The sequence below is a fragment of the Mesoplodon bidens genome (assembly GCF_964165515.1).
Source record: "Mesoplodon bidens genome assembly, chromosome: 2".
NCBI lineage: Eukaryota > Metazoa > Chordata > Mammalia > Artiodactyla > Ziphiidae > Mesoplodon > Mesoplodon bidens.
This window is the reverse complement of record NC_138177.1, coordinates 174,522,899-174,540,269: the sequence shown is the minus strand read 5'-3', so window position 1 is coordinate 174,540,269 and position 17,371 is coordinate 174,522,899. Positions and strand designations below refer to the sequence as shown.

The following is a 17,371-nucleotide window of genomic DNA, read 5'->3' as shown; positions in this document are numbered from 1 at the left end:
CACAGGTAGAAACAGAGAAGGTGGAGGCCCCATCAGAACTTATCCCACTGAACTGAACCACATATCAAACAAAACAGAGATTCTACATAGCCCTGATTCTATGGAGCAAGTTTTTCAACATATTGGTCTATGACTAGAATAAAAAAATGAAATACTAGGGGGTGAGATAATTATTGGATTAATTAGAACCATGCTCAGGAATACTGACCCTGACTAGTTTACTTTTCTGACCTAGTTTACTTTTCCAGGAGTATTTACGTTCAGGTTGATAGCGAACAAACCAAATAGACTTACATTTGCCGGGATCCTAGGGAGCCACCAAAGACGATCATTTTATCGTCTATCACACAAGAAGAATGCCCAGCCATGGGAGGTGGGCCATGGGTTGTCACAATGCAGTTCCACCTAATATAAAAAGACAGGAGGAAGCCAAGAAGTCAGCCCCTCTGCTTCTGACCCTACATGTTTAAGGTGGAAAACAGTTAAGCAGGCATCCATTTAAAATGACAATCCTATCACCTTCAGTAGAGAAACTGTTAGGATAATAAATGGAGGATGTCACAAGGTATTTATGCCTTTTCTACGAATCTGCTAACGTTATATACACTTTCAACTTCTCAATGTGTATGGCTTGGAGGTAGAGTGATGAGAAAACAATGACAAGGGATTCCATTATGGTTCCTTAGCTGCTACGGCCTAGTTTGCTGAAGGAACACCACCTGCTATTTCTTCCTAGAGGCCTGATCTGATCAGTAGCGGCTGCCAGGAGCCCTGTACGAAGTAGTCCATTACAAGGAACAGAGGTTACTGTCATTTAAAAAAGACAAGTTTGTAAAACAACTGGGAGTCAGTCTTGGGGACAAAGCATGGAGTAAAGAATCATCTGGATCCATAGCACTCCTGGGGAATCAGTAACCAAAGCTGAAGAGCTCTCTATTCTTCAACTGTCTCATTCATTTTTCTTGGAAGAGGAATAAATGTCTTCTACATTTTCTCTTCGGAATAAGCGTTCTTAACTTCAAGTTTTAAGGGGGTCCTATAAACCCTCTGAAACCGTAGGCAAAATCTGTGCATGTGTAAAAATTTTGTTTTTCTGGGAAAAGAGTCCAAAGCTTTCGTCAAATTCTCAAAGAGATTCCTGGACACACGAAAAAAGATAAGGAATCCAAACATTTTAAACCTTCTACTCCAGATTGAAAGGATCTTATCTTTGTGGCTTACCAGTTTTTAGAGGGTGAGTAAGTATGTATTTCATCAAAGAACCTCTCTGGTTGGTGTAGGGGGTAAGGGCTTGGCCGTGTCCAACCACCAAACAGCACCAGCAGGTCCTTGTATACAACCAGAGTTGCGCCAGCTTTGGGGGAAGGATAGGACCCTGGGAGAAGTCAATAACAGCATGGTTAGGATTCAGGGCCTCACAAAAAGCCATAAGTAGGCTGTCTATAGATCACCTTTTCCTGGAAGACTGGCAAAACAGGAACCAATTCTACAAAGCATAAGGGAGAGAGAGGAGGAGACAAAACTGGGTTTGCAGGTCTGAGGGAAAATCATCACCAATTTATACGTCTTTTATAACTGAAGTAAAGAAACCTGAATTAGAGGAAAGTTACTTAGTCTCTCTCAGGCTTAGTTTGTTCACCTGAAATTAGGGCTGAGAGTATATATCTCATAAGGTTGCTTTGAGTATTAAACAGTATATTCAAAGCACCTAGCACAGTGCTGGGCACATAGCAGGTACTCAATAAATGTTGACTCTCCTGTCCGTCCCTTCAATAAGCTTAACAGAGATCACAAAGGAAAGCATGTAAAGGATCCGGGGAGGAGTATATATAGAGGCTAGATACAACTTAAAAATAACTGCTGCTAACAAACATAGGTTAAAAAAAAAAAAAAAAAAGGAGGCAGAATGCAGTTCTCATTTGTCCTATAAATCAAATGTTAACATAGTGACCTTTGGGCCCCTAGCTATGGGCCTCACTAGCACAATGGAAGCAGACTTTCAAGGCTTTATATGAAAGCATTCCAATGAAACTGCAGCCAAGAGTGGCTACTAAGGCCCTCCAGGCTGGACCTCCGAGCTATGATGACCAAATTTCAAAACAATAGAAATTTGGCTTATGCTGGAAAACTTTACGGCTAACAAATGTCCCACAGGAGCATCATTTTTCAGAGCTTCTTGTCTTCGAAACAATAGCTATTTCTCCCAATCCCTTACTCTACCTGCCACCTTTAGTTTGCTCAAGACCAAAGTAATTTGTCTCATCCAGTATTTACTAATACTGGAATATTAAAAAGAATTTTTGTTGTTGTTAAAGCTATAGGATCTATTTTTCAAAGGAAATCTTAAGCAGAAAGAATCCCAGCAGTATATTAACATGATAGCTGTTGAGGTGCTCCAATTTCAGTGGATAACTTGGCCTCCCCCTTCAGCAAGGGGTATGGGAACACAGTTTGAAAAGCTCTGCTCAGACTGCTTTAATGGTGTCGATTACACAGTCCTGAGGTTGAGAAGGTGGAGAAGAGGACAGTCTTCCCTGGGATGCAACTTAAGAGTAACAACATGAGGGAAGTCCCTGAAAGCTTAGTGGTTAGGACTCTGTGCTCTCATTGCTGAGGGCCTGGGTTTAACTCCTGGTCAGGGAACTAAGATCCCACAAGCCTCGTGGTGTGGTTAAAAAAAAAAAAAGAGTAACAACATGATTTACTAGGAAGGTACCAGCACTCAGAATGTGGAGTAAGCATCAGATATTTTGAATACTTTTCTAATAGAACACACATCAATCCAGAGCAGGATCTGAACACAGAAACAAGTCTTCTCTAGGAATGGTTCTTCCTGAGACACTAGGTGAAGTATTCCATGAGTCAGTTCTTGCTATCCTCATATCTCACAGGAATCACGATTAAGGGGGCTACTCATGATATGTTGTCTTTCATACAATCTCATGATTTCTGGTTAAGAACTTTTGCTCTCCTAGGAGGAAGCCTCCTAGCCCAACTAGAAAGCCTAACTGATACAACAGTCAAGTTAAAACGCTAGTGTTACCCCAAAATGATTTAATTTGTGAAATACCAAACAAAGCTTCAAGTTCTTGCCCCTACTTTGGAACTCCTAAGTACTGTGAAAAAGTTGGAAAAAGCTAATAAAATACGTAACAGACTTCAGCAGAGTAGTAGCTTAAAAACTTTCCAGACTAAAATTTGGATTTGAATTTGAGGTACTGGAGACCCCAGCTTTTAAATTGAGTGTATAAAGTGAAGAAGCAGAGAATTCCCTGGTGGTCCAGTGGTTAGGATTCCGTGCTTTCACTGCCGAGGGCCCAGGTTCTATCCCTGGTCGTTGAACTAAGATCCCGCAAGCTGCGAGGCGCACCCTCCCCCCACAGAAAAGTGAAGCAGCATACCAAGGTTCCCCCAATAAGCAAAACATGGAAACAAACAAAAATGGGATTTTTAACTTAAAATGAGCAGTTTGTATCAAAAAAGTTTAAGTGCATATGCTTTGAATCAGAAATTCCATTTCTAGGGATTAATCTAACAAGATAGCTGGGCAAATGAAAAAAGAAAAGAAACAAGGATGCTTATTTGCAGTGTTTAAATAGATCAAGGAATATCCATATAAAAGAGTGGTTGTGAAAATTAAATGACTTAAATCACATAATGCATTTAGGACAGTGCCTGGTATTGTTATTATCATTGCTAAAGCAAATTATTACGACGTTAATACCAGGTCAATTGGCCACAGACATCTGATAGTAGTGCTTTCTACATGGCACAAAGTTTATGAGAACAGAACTGAACTGGTGGACATATTTAACTACTACAATATGATTAGAGTATTCCTGGCAGAGTAACTATTTAGCTCAAGAAAGTACAATAGAAATGAAATTATAACCGATGCTACATGATATGAAAAGGAGGTCATCCCGAGTCCCAGAAAGGTAACTCAAATATACTGAATTATGATTTGGAAACAAAAACCAATGGTTAACATGATAAGACTAGTTAGGGTTTGCTCTTTCATGTGTACTATGTATTTCCTATAATATCTTTTGAAATAAATTACCAATACTTTATAAGGCAAGGCAAACCAATGTTTACCACTGCTGGGTGTAAAGAGATTACAAATGTAGTATAAGAATACATATCTCTTAAGGGGAAAAACTAGTCACAGAATCAAAAAGACTGTTTGTAAAACATAACAATATGTAAAATCAAACCCAAGTAAAGACCATACTTTAGACCTGCATGCCCAGCACAGTCACCATTTAGCCACATGTGCCAGTGACTATTGAATTGGAAAGTACAGATACACAACATTTCCATCATTACAGAGACAGTACTACTTTAGACAAAGGATTTTAACTTTATAAATTCTATGCCTATGTTCACACGGTATGGGGAAGGTGGTAGGGATGGATGGGTGACCTGACCGACTTTTAAGAGAAATTACAATTACTGCTACTTAAAACTATTACTGGGACTTCCCTGGTGGTGCGGTGGTTAAGAATTCTCCTGCCAATGCAGGGGACACGGGTTTGAGCCCTGGTCCAGAAAGCTGCCACATGCCGCAGAGCAACTAAGCCCGTGTGCCACAACTACTGAGCCCATGTGCCACAACTACTGAAGACCGCGTGCCACAACTACAGAAGCCTGTGCGCCTAGAGCCCATGCTCTGCAACAAGAGAAGCCACTGCAATGAGAAACCCGTGCACCACAATGAAGAGTAGGCCCCACTTGCTGCAACTAGAGAAAGCCTGTGTGCAGCAACAAAGACCCAAACGCAAACAAAAATAAAATTAATTAATAAAAAATAAAGTTACAAAACTTAAAAAAAAACCGATTACTACTGCTACTAATGATAATGACTAACATTTACCGAGCATTTATTATATGCTAAGCACATTTCTAAGTACTCTGCATGTATTAAGTAATTTAATCCTTCCAAAACTCTAGTTTTACCTCCATTTTATGTTGTTGGTTTTTTTTTGGCCATACCACACAACATGTGGGATCTTAGTTCCCAGACCAGGGATCAAACCCGTGCCCACTGCAGTGCAAGTGTGGAGTCTTAACCACTGGACCACCAGAGAAGTTCCTTTATTTCCATTTTACAGATGAGAATACCGAGGCATAGCTTATACTCATTCTCTAGATTGTTCTTCATGCACACAGATACATTCCTTCTGAGTAGTTACCACAAACAAGTCAGGCACCTCAAAAGGTCTGAGTGTTTCAAAGCTGAAAAAGTTCTTTCCTAAATCTTTTTTTAAAAGTTCCTTTGTATTAAAAATTTTTAAATTGAAATATAGTTGATTTACAACCTAAATCTTTTTTAAAATTTAATTTTATTTATTTAAATTTATTTATTTTGCGGTATGCGGGCCTCTCACTGTTGTGGCCTCTGCCGTTGCGGAGCACAGGCTCCGGACGCGCAGGCTCAGCGGCCACGGCTCACGGGCCCAGCCGCTCCGTGGCATGTGGCATCTGCCCGGACCGGGGAACAAACCCGCGTCCCGTGCGTTGGCAGGCGGACTCTCAACCACTGCGCCACCAGGGAAGCCCTACAACTTAAATCTTAATTAATTAAAGCCACAGACCTAGAACAGACAGAGAGATAAGTAAATTGAACAGAAGGCTATTCTTAGGATCTCTTTTTCTCCACAAGGCTCTGGGTCACACTCTACCTCTAATATAGACAAGACCCTTTATTTGTTCTCCAGGCTCTCCAAAGAAAGGTAAACTGGGACCAGTGACAATGATAAATCAATCCTTAAGGATTATCTTAAATAAGGGCTTTCTGAAATGACTTCTCAAATATCTTGACCTTTAAGAAAGCCAAAAAATTTCCCTCTACTTCTTAACCAAAGAAGTAGGAGAATCCCTTCATCCAAAATTTCCAAGGTCTGTTTTATGTCACATATGGAAGCTTTAATTTTAGCATCATACTATCTTGACAGCTATACAGAGTCATACTGAAAAGTTAAATTGTGCTTCTCCATCTCAATTTATAAGGAAAGTGGGGAAAAAATTACCCTACAAGAACAAATGAAGCAGGGGGGAGGGAGGGCACAGAATTCAACATACAACCTCTGTACAGTTGGTTCAGCAACAAGAGGTCAAAGATACTGGTGTGTCAAATTTTCTGTGACCAATCATGCATGTAATGCTTACATTATTTGTTGCAAATTCGATACTTTAAAATTCTTGTTACTTGAAGAAATCAATATTATAAAGCCTTTGCCAAGAGCCCCTAATTTTATCATTTTTTAAATTTACATATTTCCTATTTTGAATTTGTTTAAAGCAAAGGGTCTTCAATTCCCCTCCCAATTATCTTAACGCAAGGTCCACAAATGAAATGAATTAAATTTATGGTGAGATCAGAGTCTGCAGAGGTCAATGAATTTTGGCAATTTCTATATCTTAAAAGAATAAACAGTCTATTTATCCGAGTTCTGGAAAGCAAACAATATCTTTACCAGAATTCTTAGAAAAACAAGAAAACTCATTTTCAAATTACATACCTTTATTTGCTGTTTTAAAGTTCCAAGAAAAGCAAGCTATGTAAAGAGTAGCGTTTACAAACTTTATTAAAAAACAAACAAACAAACAAAATGACCATACATTATTGGGCAAGGAAAGTAACTTTCATATGGACTCTCCCTAGATAAAATATCAGGTCCTAAACTTTGAAGAACTGCACCTATATGCAAGCAATTCATTCCATACAGTAGCTAGAATGAAATCACATGGTTGTTTAACACACCCACCTATGACATGAGAGAGGGAATGAGTCACTGGAAATCTTGTACAGTACAGGGCAGTCTGACAACAAGACCTTCCACAGTTAAAAGGCCCATCATCATCATGGTGACATACGATGAAATAAATACCCTTCCTTCAAGAAAACGTATAAATGGAGGTTTTCTACTCATTAGGACCTTTCTCGGCCTGCCTTCAAAATATGAGGTCACTGGGGCTCTAGACAGTCTAAATATCATTGTATCACAGAAGTGGAGTTAGAAAGGGTGTCACTCCCAAGTCGGTTCTCATCAAGCACCAGAGGACCAAATATGCCCGTGTCAGACGTGGACAGACATGTTACTTAAGCTCGTTCCTCCCAGAGCTGATGGTTATCCTCACCGGCTTCTTTCCCCAAACACCAAAGGCCTCTGATCACACAGGAGATATGATCAATGGAGCGAGTTTCAAAACAAGGCACAAGCCAAAAAGGCATCTGTGGGAAACTGGATAATCAGATAGGCACCCTATACACAGAACTAACATTCCCTAAAATCACTAACTGGCTCACATGTTTCCCAAGACTCCTATGAAATCAGAAGAAATTTTCACACACGAAAGACAGTGGTAGAATTACAAGGCATTCTCGTTTACTTTTGCAAAGACGATGGTAAAACAGTGAAGCGATGCCAAATTCTGGTTTGGTTTCTATGCCACTTTCCCACAACTGTGGTGGCTACTCACGTAGACCCTAGTACTAGAAGAGAAGCGCGATTGTTTGATACAGGATAAAACAAGCACCCATTCTAATTGAGGGTGCCTGTATTTTATGCATGACTAAAAAGCTACTTTTACTTCTCCATACTGTGAGCATTATTTATTAATATTATTGGTTTACTATTCAGATGTTATAGTTACCATTCCCCTCGAGCTGTAGTTCTCAAACTTCAGTTGTATCAGAAGTAGCTGAAGGACTTGTTACAACGCAGATTGCTGGTACACATTTCTGAGTTTCCTATTTAGTAGGTATGGGGTAGGGTCCATGAAGTTGCATTTCTAACAAGTTCCCAGGTGATGCTGATGTTTGGGGACTAGACTTTGAGAACCATGTTGCAGACTTAAATAATCCTTGGGTGAACCTGTTAGAAAATGCTCAAAGATGACATTAAAAGGGCATGTGGTCAGCCTTTTGACTTTTTCCCCAGTTTATATGATTTTCCTTAACGCTGAATCTATCCAGACTTCTTCTGTACATACACTCTGTTTATGACTATATGAACATGGGTCCAAAGTGGGTTTTCCCTGCCAAGTGCTTTGATTAAAGGGGTGCTGAAAGGAACTACTTTAACATTTTCAATACACAAATATTTCCTTGGTCATCCTCATCTACATGTTACTGGACCTACACTCTGCAAAATAAATAAGTGGAAAAAAAATGTTCCACCTACTGCTTTCAGACAAGTCACTTTAAGACTTATTTACAGCAACATAAGTGACTTGCTAATAGTTCTCCATGACTCTGAAAATAGAAAGATCTACTACTAGGAATTAGGTACTTACAAGAGGTAAAGTTTGAAAACAAGAAAACTATGAGCATGAAAAATTTTACCAAGGGAGACTCACTAGCATGCCAATTAATCCAGAAGAAAAGTACTGGACAAAAAAATCTCCACTTCGCTCATGGAGTTACAGAATTCTTTGGTGTGTGATTTGCTTTTTTAAAAAGGGGGTCTAAATTGCTTCCTAACTGGAAGTCAAAAACTTTTCCCTGGATGCTTTCAAATAATTACTATTTTGTAGTAATGATGCCAAAGGGGACATTAAAGAATGAATAATGGGACTGAGGTTTCAGGTCATACTCTCCATCTCATATTAACAACTCTTCACTTGCACTCACTTTCTCAGGGTAGGTCCAATGAAAGGCATTCACTCGCAGCTCCAAATGAGGTACACTCGTCCATCCCACACAAAACTGGCCTTGAGGGCAAAATAAGACCAGATAGGCCAGATTAACCAACAACCCTACCTCACAGTTTCTCTTCTGTGGGTACTCTTCTGTGGTAGTGAGGAGCCTGAGTTGGTGTGGGGGGTGGGGGAGGGCGTAGGGGAAGATGAGTTTTGCTGATAGGACCCAAGCTGGGTCTTGGGAAGTGGACCAAGCCCTTGGTGTGACAGAACTGTCATTATGGTAGTGTGTGAAGTGACTGACCTTGATAGCAAGAGTCAGAGGTCAAGAGAAGAATAATTTGGAGAGGTATTTCCCAGACACCACATTAGCATCTGCAATCAGAAAACCTACAGGGCACAAGAAGATAGGCTGGCACTTATAACTTAGGACGGAAGAGACCCTTTAAAGAAAAACTACTGGAGTTATAATTTAACTGCTTACATCTCTAAACTGGTTTGACTTTATAGGTAATACTTTGTAATCAGAACAAGAAAAGCATGTTTCATGGTTTTATGACTTGAGGAAGGGGGAGACAAAAGGAAAACTGAGAAGAACACAATTCATGAGTATAAAGTCTGTCTTGGGCACTGTAAACACCTTGAAGACTAGTAACTATTCAGAATGGTCTCCAAAGTATGCAGCCAGGACCACAGAGGTTCTATCTGGAACAGATACCAGTTTCTCTTCAGCTAATGAAAATGTTTCCAATTTAACTTCAATGTGGCCAATAATAATTATGTTGAGTCTCCTCAATTATTTAGAGGCCCAGGGAAGATACAAAACTATAATGCCTATTTTAAAGAACAAAGGTAGGAGATAAATATAAAGTTACTCTTTGGCAAAGTCACTCCAGAACCCCTAAACTCCTGCTTTCCAAGACTTGATTCTAGCCAACGGGGCTCTTTAATTCTAAAACAGGGACTTAAGTTAGTCACCAAGGACATGGTACTGGATGCAAAAGAACTAAGTTCTTCTAGACATGGCTTTCTTCAGGACCAGCACATTCCTTCCCATGCTGGGCTAAAGACCCTCCTAGGGGAGGGAGGGGTGAATGGAGAGGGACATCCTTTATCTAACCTCAATCTGAGCATTCAGTACAGTGCTGAAATTATCCATTTAGAATCTCCCGATAAGATTATATTATTATATTATCCTAGAGAACAGGAACTATTTCTCATGAAAATGTTTGCAGAACTGAACCCATCCAAGGAAGCCGAATGGTTATGGATCCCTTGTGGGCTGGGATGAGACCTGGCTCCAGTTCATCACAACCTACCCTGGAGGTATCAATGTGCCTTTCAGCAGGGGAAAGGCCAAACACTTCTTTAGGTGTTCCCCTCACACTCCAATTTTTTTTTCCTTTTCCTATTTTTTTCCTCAGTTGCAACATGGTCAGAAAGTTACTGATTGATATCAAAACAACTCACTAATATTAGACGAAGCTTGCCTGGATCTCAGGCTTCAGGGTACACATTTTCATTATTACAATTATACCCATATCTTTAAAAACATCACTCCCTGGGTCATTTACAGAACATCCAAAACAAGAGGAACTTTTGTAATAGGCATGAGAAACTTTTAGATCCTGTATAACTATATAGGCCATAGGCATGAACAAAAAGAAATTCCCTGGTGGCAGTTTTCACTTCTAAACAAACCCACATGAAAGACCACCTGATAAGTAAGGCAGCACTTATCAGTTAAAAACTAACAACATGAAAACCAGTAACAGTTCCTTGTTACCATGTTAAGTAGTCTTTTGATTCAATTTCTGGGGAAGGGGATGAGGTCCAGAGTCTGAGTCTAATCTGGTAATTTGTTAATTGCAGTTCTCAGGGTTGGGGGGGCAGGTGCCCTTTTAAGTGGTAACAATGTGGCGAGTCATAAAGTTTCTGGCCTGGTAACAAAACAGGAAAATCCTAGTCAGGCAGGAGAGAGCTAAACTGAAATATGGTAGAACCTTATTTATTCTCTTCCTTAGAGGACTAAAGTTTACCCAGATTTGTGCTATGCAAATTTCCCCACTCTTCTCTCCAGCAGGAGAGAATGTGTACCCACCTTAGAAAAGCATGTATTCTGGAAAAATCCCAGGATCTGAACTTTATAAACAAACAGAAAAGGATTCCTTCCTTTCCTAGGGGAACCCACTGGCTCTGCACTCATTCCCATCTCCCAAGACCACCAGAGATCCAGGCTGTTCCAGGATTGCATAGGGCTAGAGGAGACATGGAGAAATCACCAACTCATAAAGAGGATTAACCAGGAACGGGGTCCATGAAGCAGGAAGGAGCTAACTCAACAAAGAATTAAAAGTAGTCACTTAAGTAACATCCTATGCCTTCCTCATAGCGATTAGCACTACGGTATCTGGGCCCTGGGTGCCTTCCTACTACGAAAACAAAAAAATGGAGATGGAGATTCAAATATGTCAGAGTTATTTTAAGCAAAATCACATAATCTTTAAACAACTAGTCTTGGGCTTCCCTGGTGGCGCAGCAGTTAAGAATCCGCCTGCCAGTGCAGGGGACACGGGTTCCCGTCCTGGTCCGGGAAGATCCCACATGCCACGGAGCAACTAAGCCCACGCGCCGCAACTTGTGAGCCTGCGCTCTAGAGCCCGTGAGCCTCAACTACTGAAGCCCGCATGCCTAGAGCCTGTGCTCCACAACAAGAGAAGCCACCGAGATGAGAAGCCCGTGCACCACAACGAAGATCCAACTCAGCCAAAAATAAATAAATTTAAAAACAAAACAAAACAAAACAACTAGTCTTAAAAATAACTTGTAACAGGGAATTCTGTGGTAGTCCAGTGGTTAGGACTTGGCGCTTTCACTGCCAGGGCCGGGGTTCAATCCCTGGTTGGGGAACTAAGATCCCGCAAGCCAAATGGCAGGGCCAAGAAAAAAAAAAAGGCAACAAATTCTGAACAGAATCCTATTTCATTAGTTTACTACTTTTCTCCTCATAAGTCATATTTCTTTTAAAAACCTACCCATCCATATAAGTCCTGGCTCTATATACATTTTATAACTTATTTAAACACCTCCATCTACTTTCTTGCACCACCAGTTATTTTCTTCTTAGTTCTTTGTATTTTCTTCGTATTGATTTGTTTATTGTCTTATAGATCTTGCTGCTTGTTCACATCTATATCTGCAGGACTTACAACAGCACTGGGCATAAATACTCAATAAATAAAGGCATGAAAATGAACAAAGGAATGAATGCACTTTTCAAGCTTTGGGAACTCGAGGATAACTTATGACCACTCTCTACACTCCTTAGCTAGGACTTCAGTATACATATAAAGGTGTATTGTATATAATCCGAACAAAAGTTATGAAATGTAGGTATTACCATGTCTACCTTATAGGTGAGGCAAATGAAATGTTAAACAACCTGTCTAAGGTCATCCAGTTACTAAGCAACCTTAGCCTGAAGAGATCAGATGCAAACCTGTGTTTGCTCGGCACAAAAACCATGCTCTTAATGGTACTACCACCAACTAGCCTTCCTCCCATCACTTGAGGTCATGAGGCCCTAATAATGAGTGTACCTTTAATTACTAGCTGAGTGGTCTTTTCTCTTCAAACCTCTAAAATACTTAGTTATATCACTATATCCTCCTACTTAGAGCAAGACTAAGTGAGGAGAGAACTCTCTGGGTACTTAGTGTGTCTAGAATATTCTTTTATTTATTTATTTTTGGCTGCGTTGGGTCTTTGTTGCTGCACGCGGGCTTTCTCTAGTTGAGGCGGGCGGGGGCTACTCTTCATTATGGTGCACGGGCTTCTCATTGCGGTGGCTTCTCTTGCTGCAGAGCACGGGCTCTAGGTGCGTGGGCTTCAGTGGTTGTGGTGCACAGGCTCAGTAGTTGTGGCTTGTGAGCTCTAGAGCTCAGGCTCAGTAGTTGTGGCGCTCAGGCTTAGTTGCTCCGTGGCATGTGGAATTCTCCTGGACCAGGGCTCGAACCCTTGTCCCCTGCATTGGCAAGCGGGTTCTTAACCACTGTGCCACCAGGGAAGCCCCCTAGGATATTCTTTAAAGTTGACAAGTAGGTCTTAAGTAAGAAATGAGTGCATATGTCCACAAACAAATTTATGTAAGAATGTTGACTGCAGCTATATTCAAAGTGGAAATAACCCAAGTATCCATCAACAGGAGAATGGGTTCAAACAAAAGTGGTATATTCATGTTACGGAATACTGACAGCAATGAAAAGGAATAAACCACTGACAGATGCAACCGCATGGATGAATCTTAAAAAAAAAACCAAGATGAATCTCAAAAAAATCTCTTGGAAGTCAGAATAGTGGTTACCTCTGTGGGGAGTGGTACTGACAGGCAAGGGGCACAAGGGAGCTTTCGGAAGGGAGAGCAGCATTTTGTATCTTGATCGAGGTGATCATCACATGGCTGTGTACATATGTAAAAAAGTCTCTGAGTTACACACTTAAGAGTTGTTCGTTTTCCTATATGTAAACTGTCTTAACAAATGTATTGTTAAGAAAGAAAAAATGGCTAATGCCAAAGCTAATGTTAAAGCATGTTACACTGTTGTCACATGGCATCACCCACTACTTTCACCAGTAAACAGAAATACCAGCAATCCACTGTCAGAATTAAAATTCACTATGTGAGGTCTTTAAGAACACATTCCTCATTTAATACCTAACCACTCTATAACTCATAGATACATATAAATCAAATAGCAACAAACATTTTAAGACTGGGCAATGGGATTTCAGAAAGTTTACTAAAATGGGAAGAGAAAGCAAGAAAGGAACACAGTGTAAAAGCCAACAAACCACATATAAAATCCATAGCCCATAATCACTTTCAAGAGAACTATGGAAAAGAGAAAATAATCAGGGGTACTACTTGTTTGATAAGTAGAGTCAATTAAAGTATAGCTCAAGAGTTCATCTCCCAAAGAAGAGATGAGAGGTAGCTTCTGAGCTTTGAAAGGATAAAGTAGTTTCCCAGAATTCAGGCTGATATTTTTAAGTTAATAAATGACCAAACACAACTCTCGCCCACCTGGGAAGAGCACCCTGCAGATTCTGTACAAAATCTCCTCAACGTTAAGAGAGTTGGAAAACTTGAGAAATTGGCCTGATCCTGGATTGTAAACAGCCAAACAATGTGCACTGGGCACGAGTTGGTACACTGTACTGCTGAGTGTACTAGAAACCAACAGGGTCATTCATGGGGAAGGAGAAGTTAGAAACAACACAAGGACAATACCTTTTGTGTTCCCCCATACAGGACTAGCTTTCTAAAATTTCATTCAGGACACAACATTAATAAATCATACAAAGTGAAGTGCTCTTGCTCGGGGTGGGGTGTGGGGTAGGGAATTACGTGGATACCTGACAATAAACAGAAACACTAGATGGTCTGAGAGTTTTACTGCACAAGGAATCCAAGAGCAACCAAAAATGGCTTGTCAAGATAGTAGGCAGAGGGGGCTTCCCTGGTGGCGCAGTCGTTGAGAGTCCGCCTGCCGATGCGGGGGACACGGGTTTGTGCCCCGGTCTGGGAAGATCCCACATGCCCCGGAGCGGCTGGGCCCGTGAGCCATGGCCGCTGAGTCTGCGCGTCCGGAGCCTGTGCTCCGCAACGGGAGAGACCACAACAGTGAGAGGCCCGCGTACCGCAAAAAAAAAAAAAAAAAAAAAAAAAAAAGATAGTAGGCAGACATGAACACATGTGTAGATATGAAAGCTCAGAATTCTAAAGAAAGTCACTGCTTATTCTCAATGACACTCTGAACTTCTATCTAAAATAAGAAAAAAAATTAGAAGGTTTTAAGAAAGGACAGAAAAGGCTCATGAGTTGGACCAAATGAATAAAGTTAAAGGATATAGAATTTCCAACATGGAAGAGATAAACTAAGGACAGATTTTAATACATTTTGGTAATCAATACATCTGGTAATCAAGAAAAGATCTGTAGGTAAGAACGAACTGGGACTTCTCCTTCACAAAGAAAATATTAAAACAATGAGATCAATGATTTGTTTTTACGACAGAAGAGAAGCTTGAAGGCATGCAACAGTGTCCTCTTGCTACACAGTCTAATATTTACCAGTTGATAAGCAACCATTTCTCCCCCTTCTCCATAGACAGGTATTCTCAGAACACATTTACATATAATGGTGATTTTTTTAACAAATGTATAAAGGGTTTAGATGCAAAACAACGCTAAAAAGCAGAATCTAAAGCCCATAAGTACACTAATACATTTTATTCTAAAAAATTCCACATCCAGCTATTTCAATGTCAGCATTGACATTTGGGACCTAAGGCAAGGGAAGGACTGGGTGATCTTCTCCAGAACAGATTTTTCCGTCAGCTGTTTTGGTTATACCTGGTGCCAGGTATCAGTCCCAGACTCCCTTCTTTCCAGGTGATATTACCACAGGCTCAGGAAAGGGCAGTAGAAAACCTAAGAGTAAGCTTTTCCACTAGACACAGAACAGAAAGCTTCATCAATGGATCCAAGAACCCTATGAGTATCATTTTTAAGGTATCATTTACACAGAAGAGAAACAGTGACACTCTGGGCAGTTATTTCTGGATAGTTCCAGCACTTTTCAGCTTCTGAGGATATTCTGGGCTGTCCTATAAACATCTGATATGACCAATACTCTTTCTTTTTCCTGCCCCTGACTCCAAAAGTAGACTTTCTGCAGGATTACTCAGTGATTTTGTAAGATGTGATTTTTCTCTTGGGGAATTGTCCTAAGGAAAGAAAATTATTTCCAACAGAGCTTCTGACTCTGGATAGCTGGAAGGATCTTGATCGGGTTAAGTCATAATAAAAGAGAGATTCTGTCTTCAGCATCCTCCTGCTTCCCACCAAAAAATTAAAAAAGGCAAATCATGTTGATATTTTAAAATTCTCTAAGCTGCGAAAAGGTTTCTTTGCTGACATACCCTCTGCTCATCATCCTTTCCTGACTCTGATGATAGACATAATGGCCAGAGAGCTTAGTTATTCCCCCTCAAACTGAATGTCAAGGACCAAGGGCAACTATAAATAAAGAAAAGAGAATCACAGGAAAGTAAACAAACTTTAAAAAAGAATTTTAAAAGGAGGGAAAAAAAAGAATAATTATTATAGTGGAGAAATCTAATAAACACTATCTCAGCCAGATGATAAGGGTGACATCAACAGTGATAAATCATGTTGACAGTATGTACCCTTGATGGGATGTGATGAAAAGGGCACTATACCACTATGGTCTTCTTCCCCCAAATCCATAACTCTAGTCTAACCATAAGAAAAACACCAGACAAACCACAACTGAATGATAGTCCACAAAATACCCCTAAAACTGTCAAGATCAACAAACAAGGAAGTCTGGGAAACTGTCATAGTCAAGAGGAACCTAAGGAGACATGAAGACTAAATGTGATGTGAACTGGATGAGATCTTGGAACAGAAAAAGGACATCAGAATAAAAAAATAAGGAAATGTGAATAAGGTAGGGACTTCAGTTAATAATAATGTATCAATATTGGTTCATTAATTGTCATAAATGTACTATTATGACTAGATGTTAACAACATGGAAAACTGGTTGTGGGAACTCTGTTCTATTCTAAAATTTAAAAATCCATTTAAAAAGTAAAATTGATAATGTGAAACTAGCAAACTATAGAATAAAATAAAACTACTCACAGCATGGCATAGTAGAAAAAAACACAGACTCTAGAGACAAAATCTTGCGTTTCAATCACTGCTCCGTCACTTATTGGCTGTGTGATCTTAGGTAAATTATTAGGTGATTCTCTGAGCTTCAGTTTCCTCACCTGCAAAATGGGGATAATAGTAGTGCCAACCTAGTTGGGTTGGTTTGAAAGTTAGGTAGTTATGTATGAAGAGTCTGGGGCAACCAACACCCAAAACCTTTCTCCATAATCATTTCCTCAGAAAGTAGGCTATTCCTAACTAGGGTAACAGGTAGCTAGTTCTACAAAGAAGCAGCTAAGAGAGCACAGAGCGGCCATTCTTAACAGTTAGGGAATCCAGTTTGGCACACACCCACCTAATAGACTGTGACAACAAAGTGAGGTCACAGTTTGCACAGTAAGAAAGCAAGAAGATTTCGCAGTGATCCAGGGTTTCCAAATTTAGCTAGGTTTAAAATCAACTGGGACATTTTCTTTTTTAAAATGCAGATCTGCCACTCTATCCCCAATCCCTTGATAACAGGTGAGTGACTGTTATGAGGCTGAGGAATCTATATTTTTAGTAAGTTTCCCAGGTGATTTGCTGTGTAGTTTTAGGAACAGTGGTCTTATCTTTTCCTCTTTATACAGTGAAGGAAATCGAGGCCCAGAAAATGCAGACGTGATTAACTTCAAAAGCAAGTAGCTCAGAAGTAGCAAGGCCAAGATTAGAATAGGCATCTAGTACGTGTGTCTCGGACCTTGATATGTTTTTCTAATACAAAGGGCCTGAACAACAATCCATCACTTGGAACTCCACGCGTGACTAAAAGGGAAGAAACTAGAAAGGGGGAAAAAAAAATCCTTGGGAAAGAAGATTCTACGGGAAGGATGTGGTAGGAAAATCAACTGTGCTCCAGGACTAGAGTTGACAGGCTAAGCTTTAAATCTTTACCTAACATTTATAGGCTCTCCCAAAATTTATAGACTCTCATAACTATGGA

The 17,371-nt window shown here is 40.1% G+C and overlaps 1 protein-coding gene across 1 annotated transcript in view; it reads right to left on the bottom strand.

Moving 5' to 3' along the window:
• Positions 1–17,371, bottom strand: part of FBXO42 (F-box protein 42) — a 69,376-nt gene that overhangs the window by 5,409 nt on the left and 46,596 nt on the right. The window contains exons 5-6 of the mRNA XM_081255996.1: positions 1,222–1,375; positions 295–405 (exon numbers count right to left, since the gene is read on the bottom strand). Of these exons, the coding sequence (XP_081112122.1) occupies positions 295–405; positions 1,222–1,375 (265 nt within the window). The remainder of the gene's footprint in view (positions 1–294; positions 406–1,221; positions 1,376–17,371) is intronic.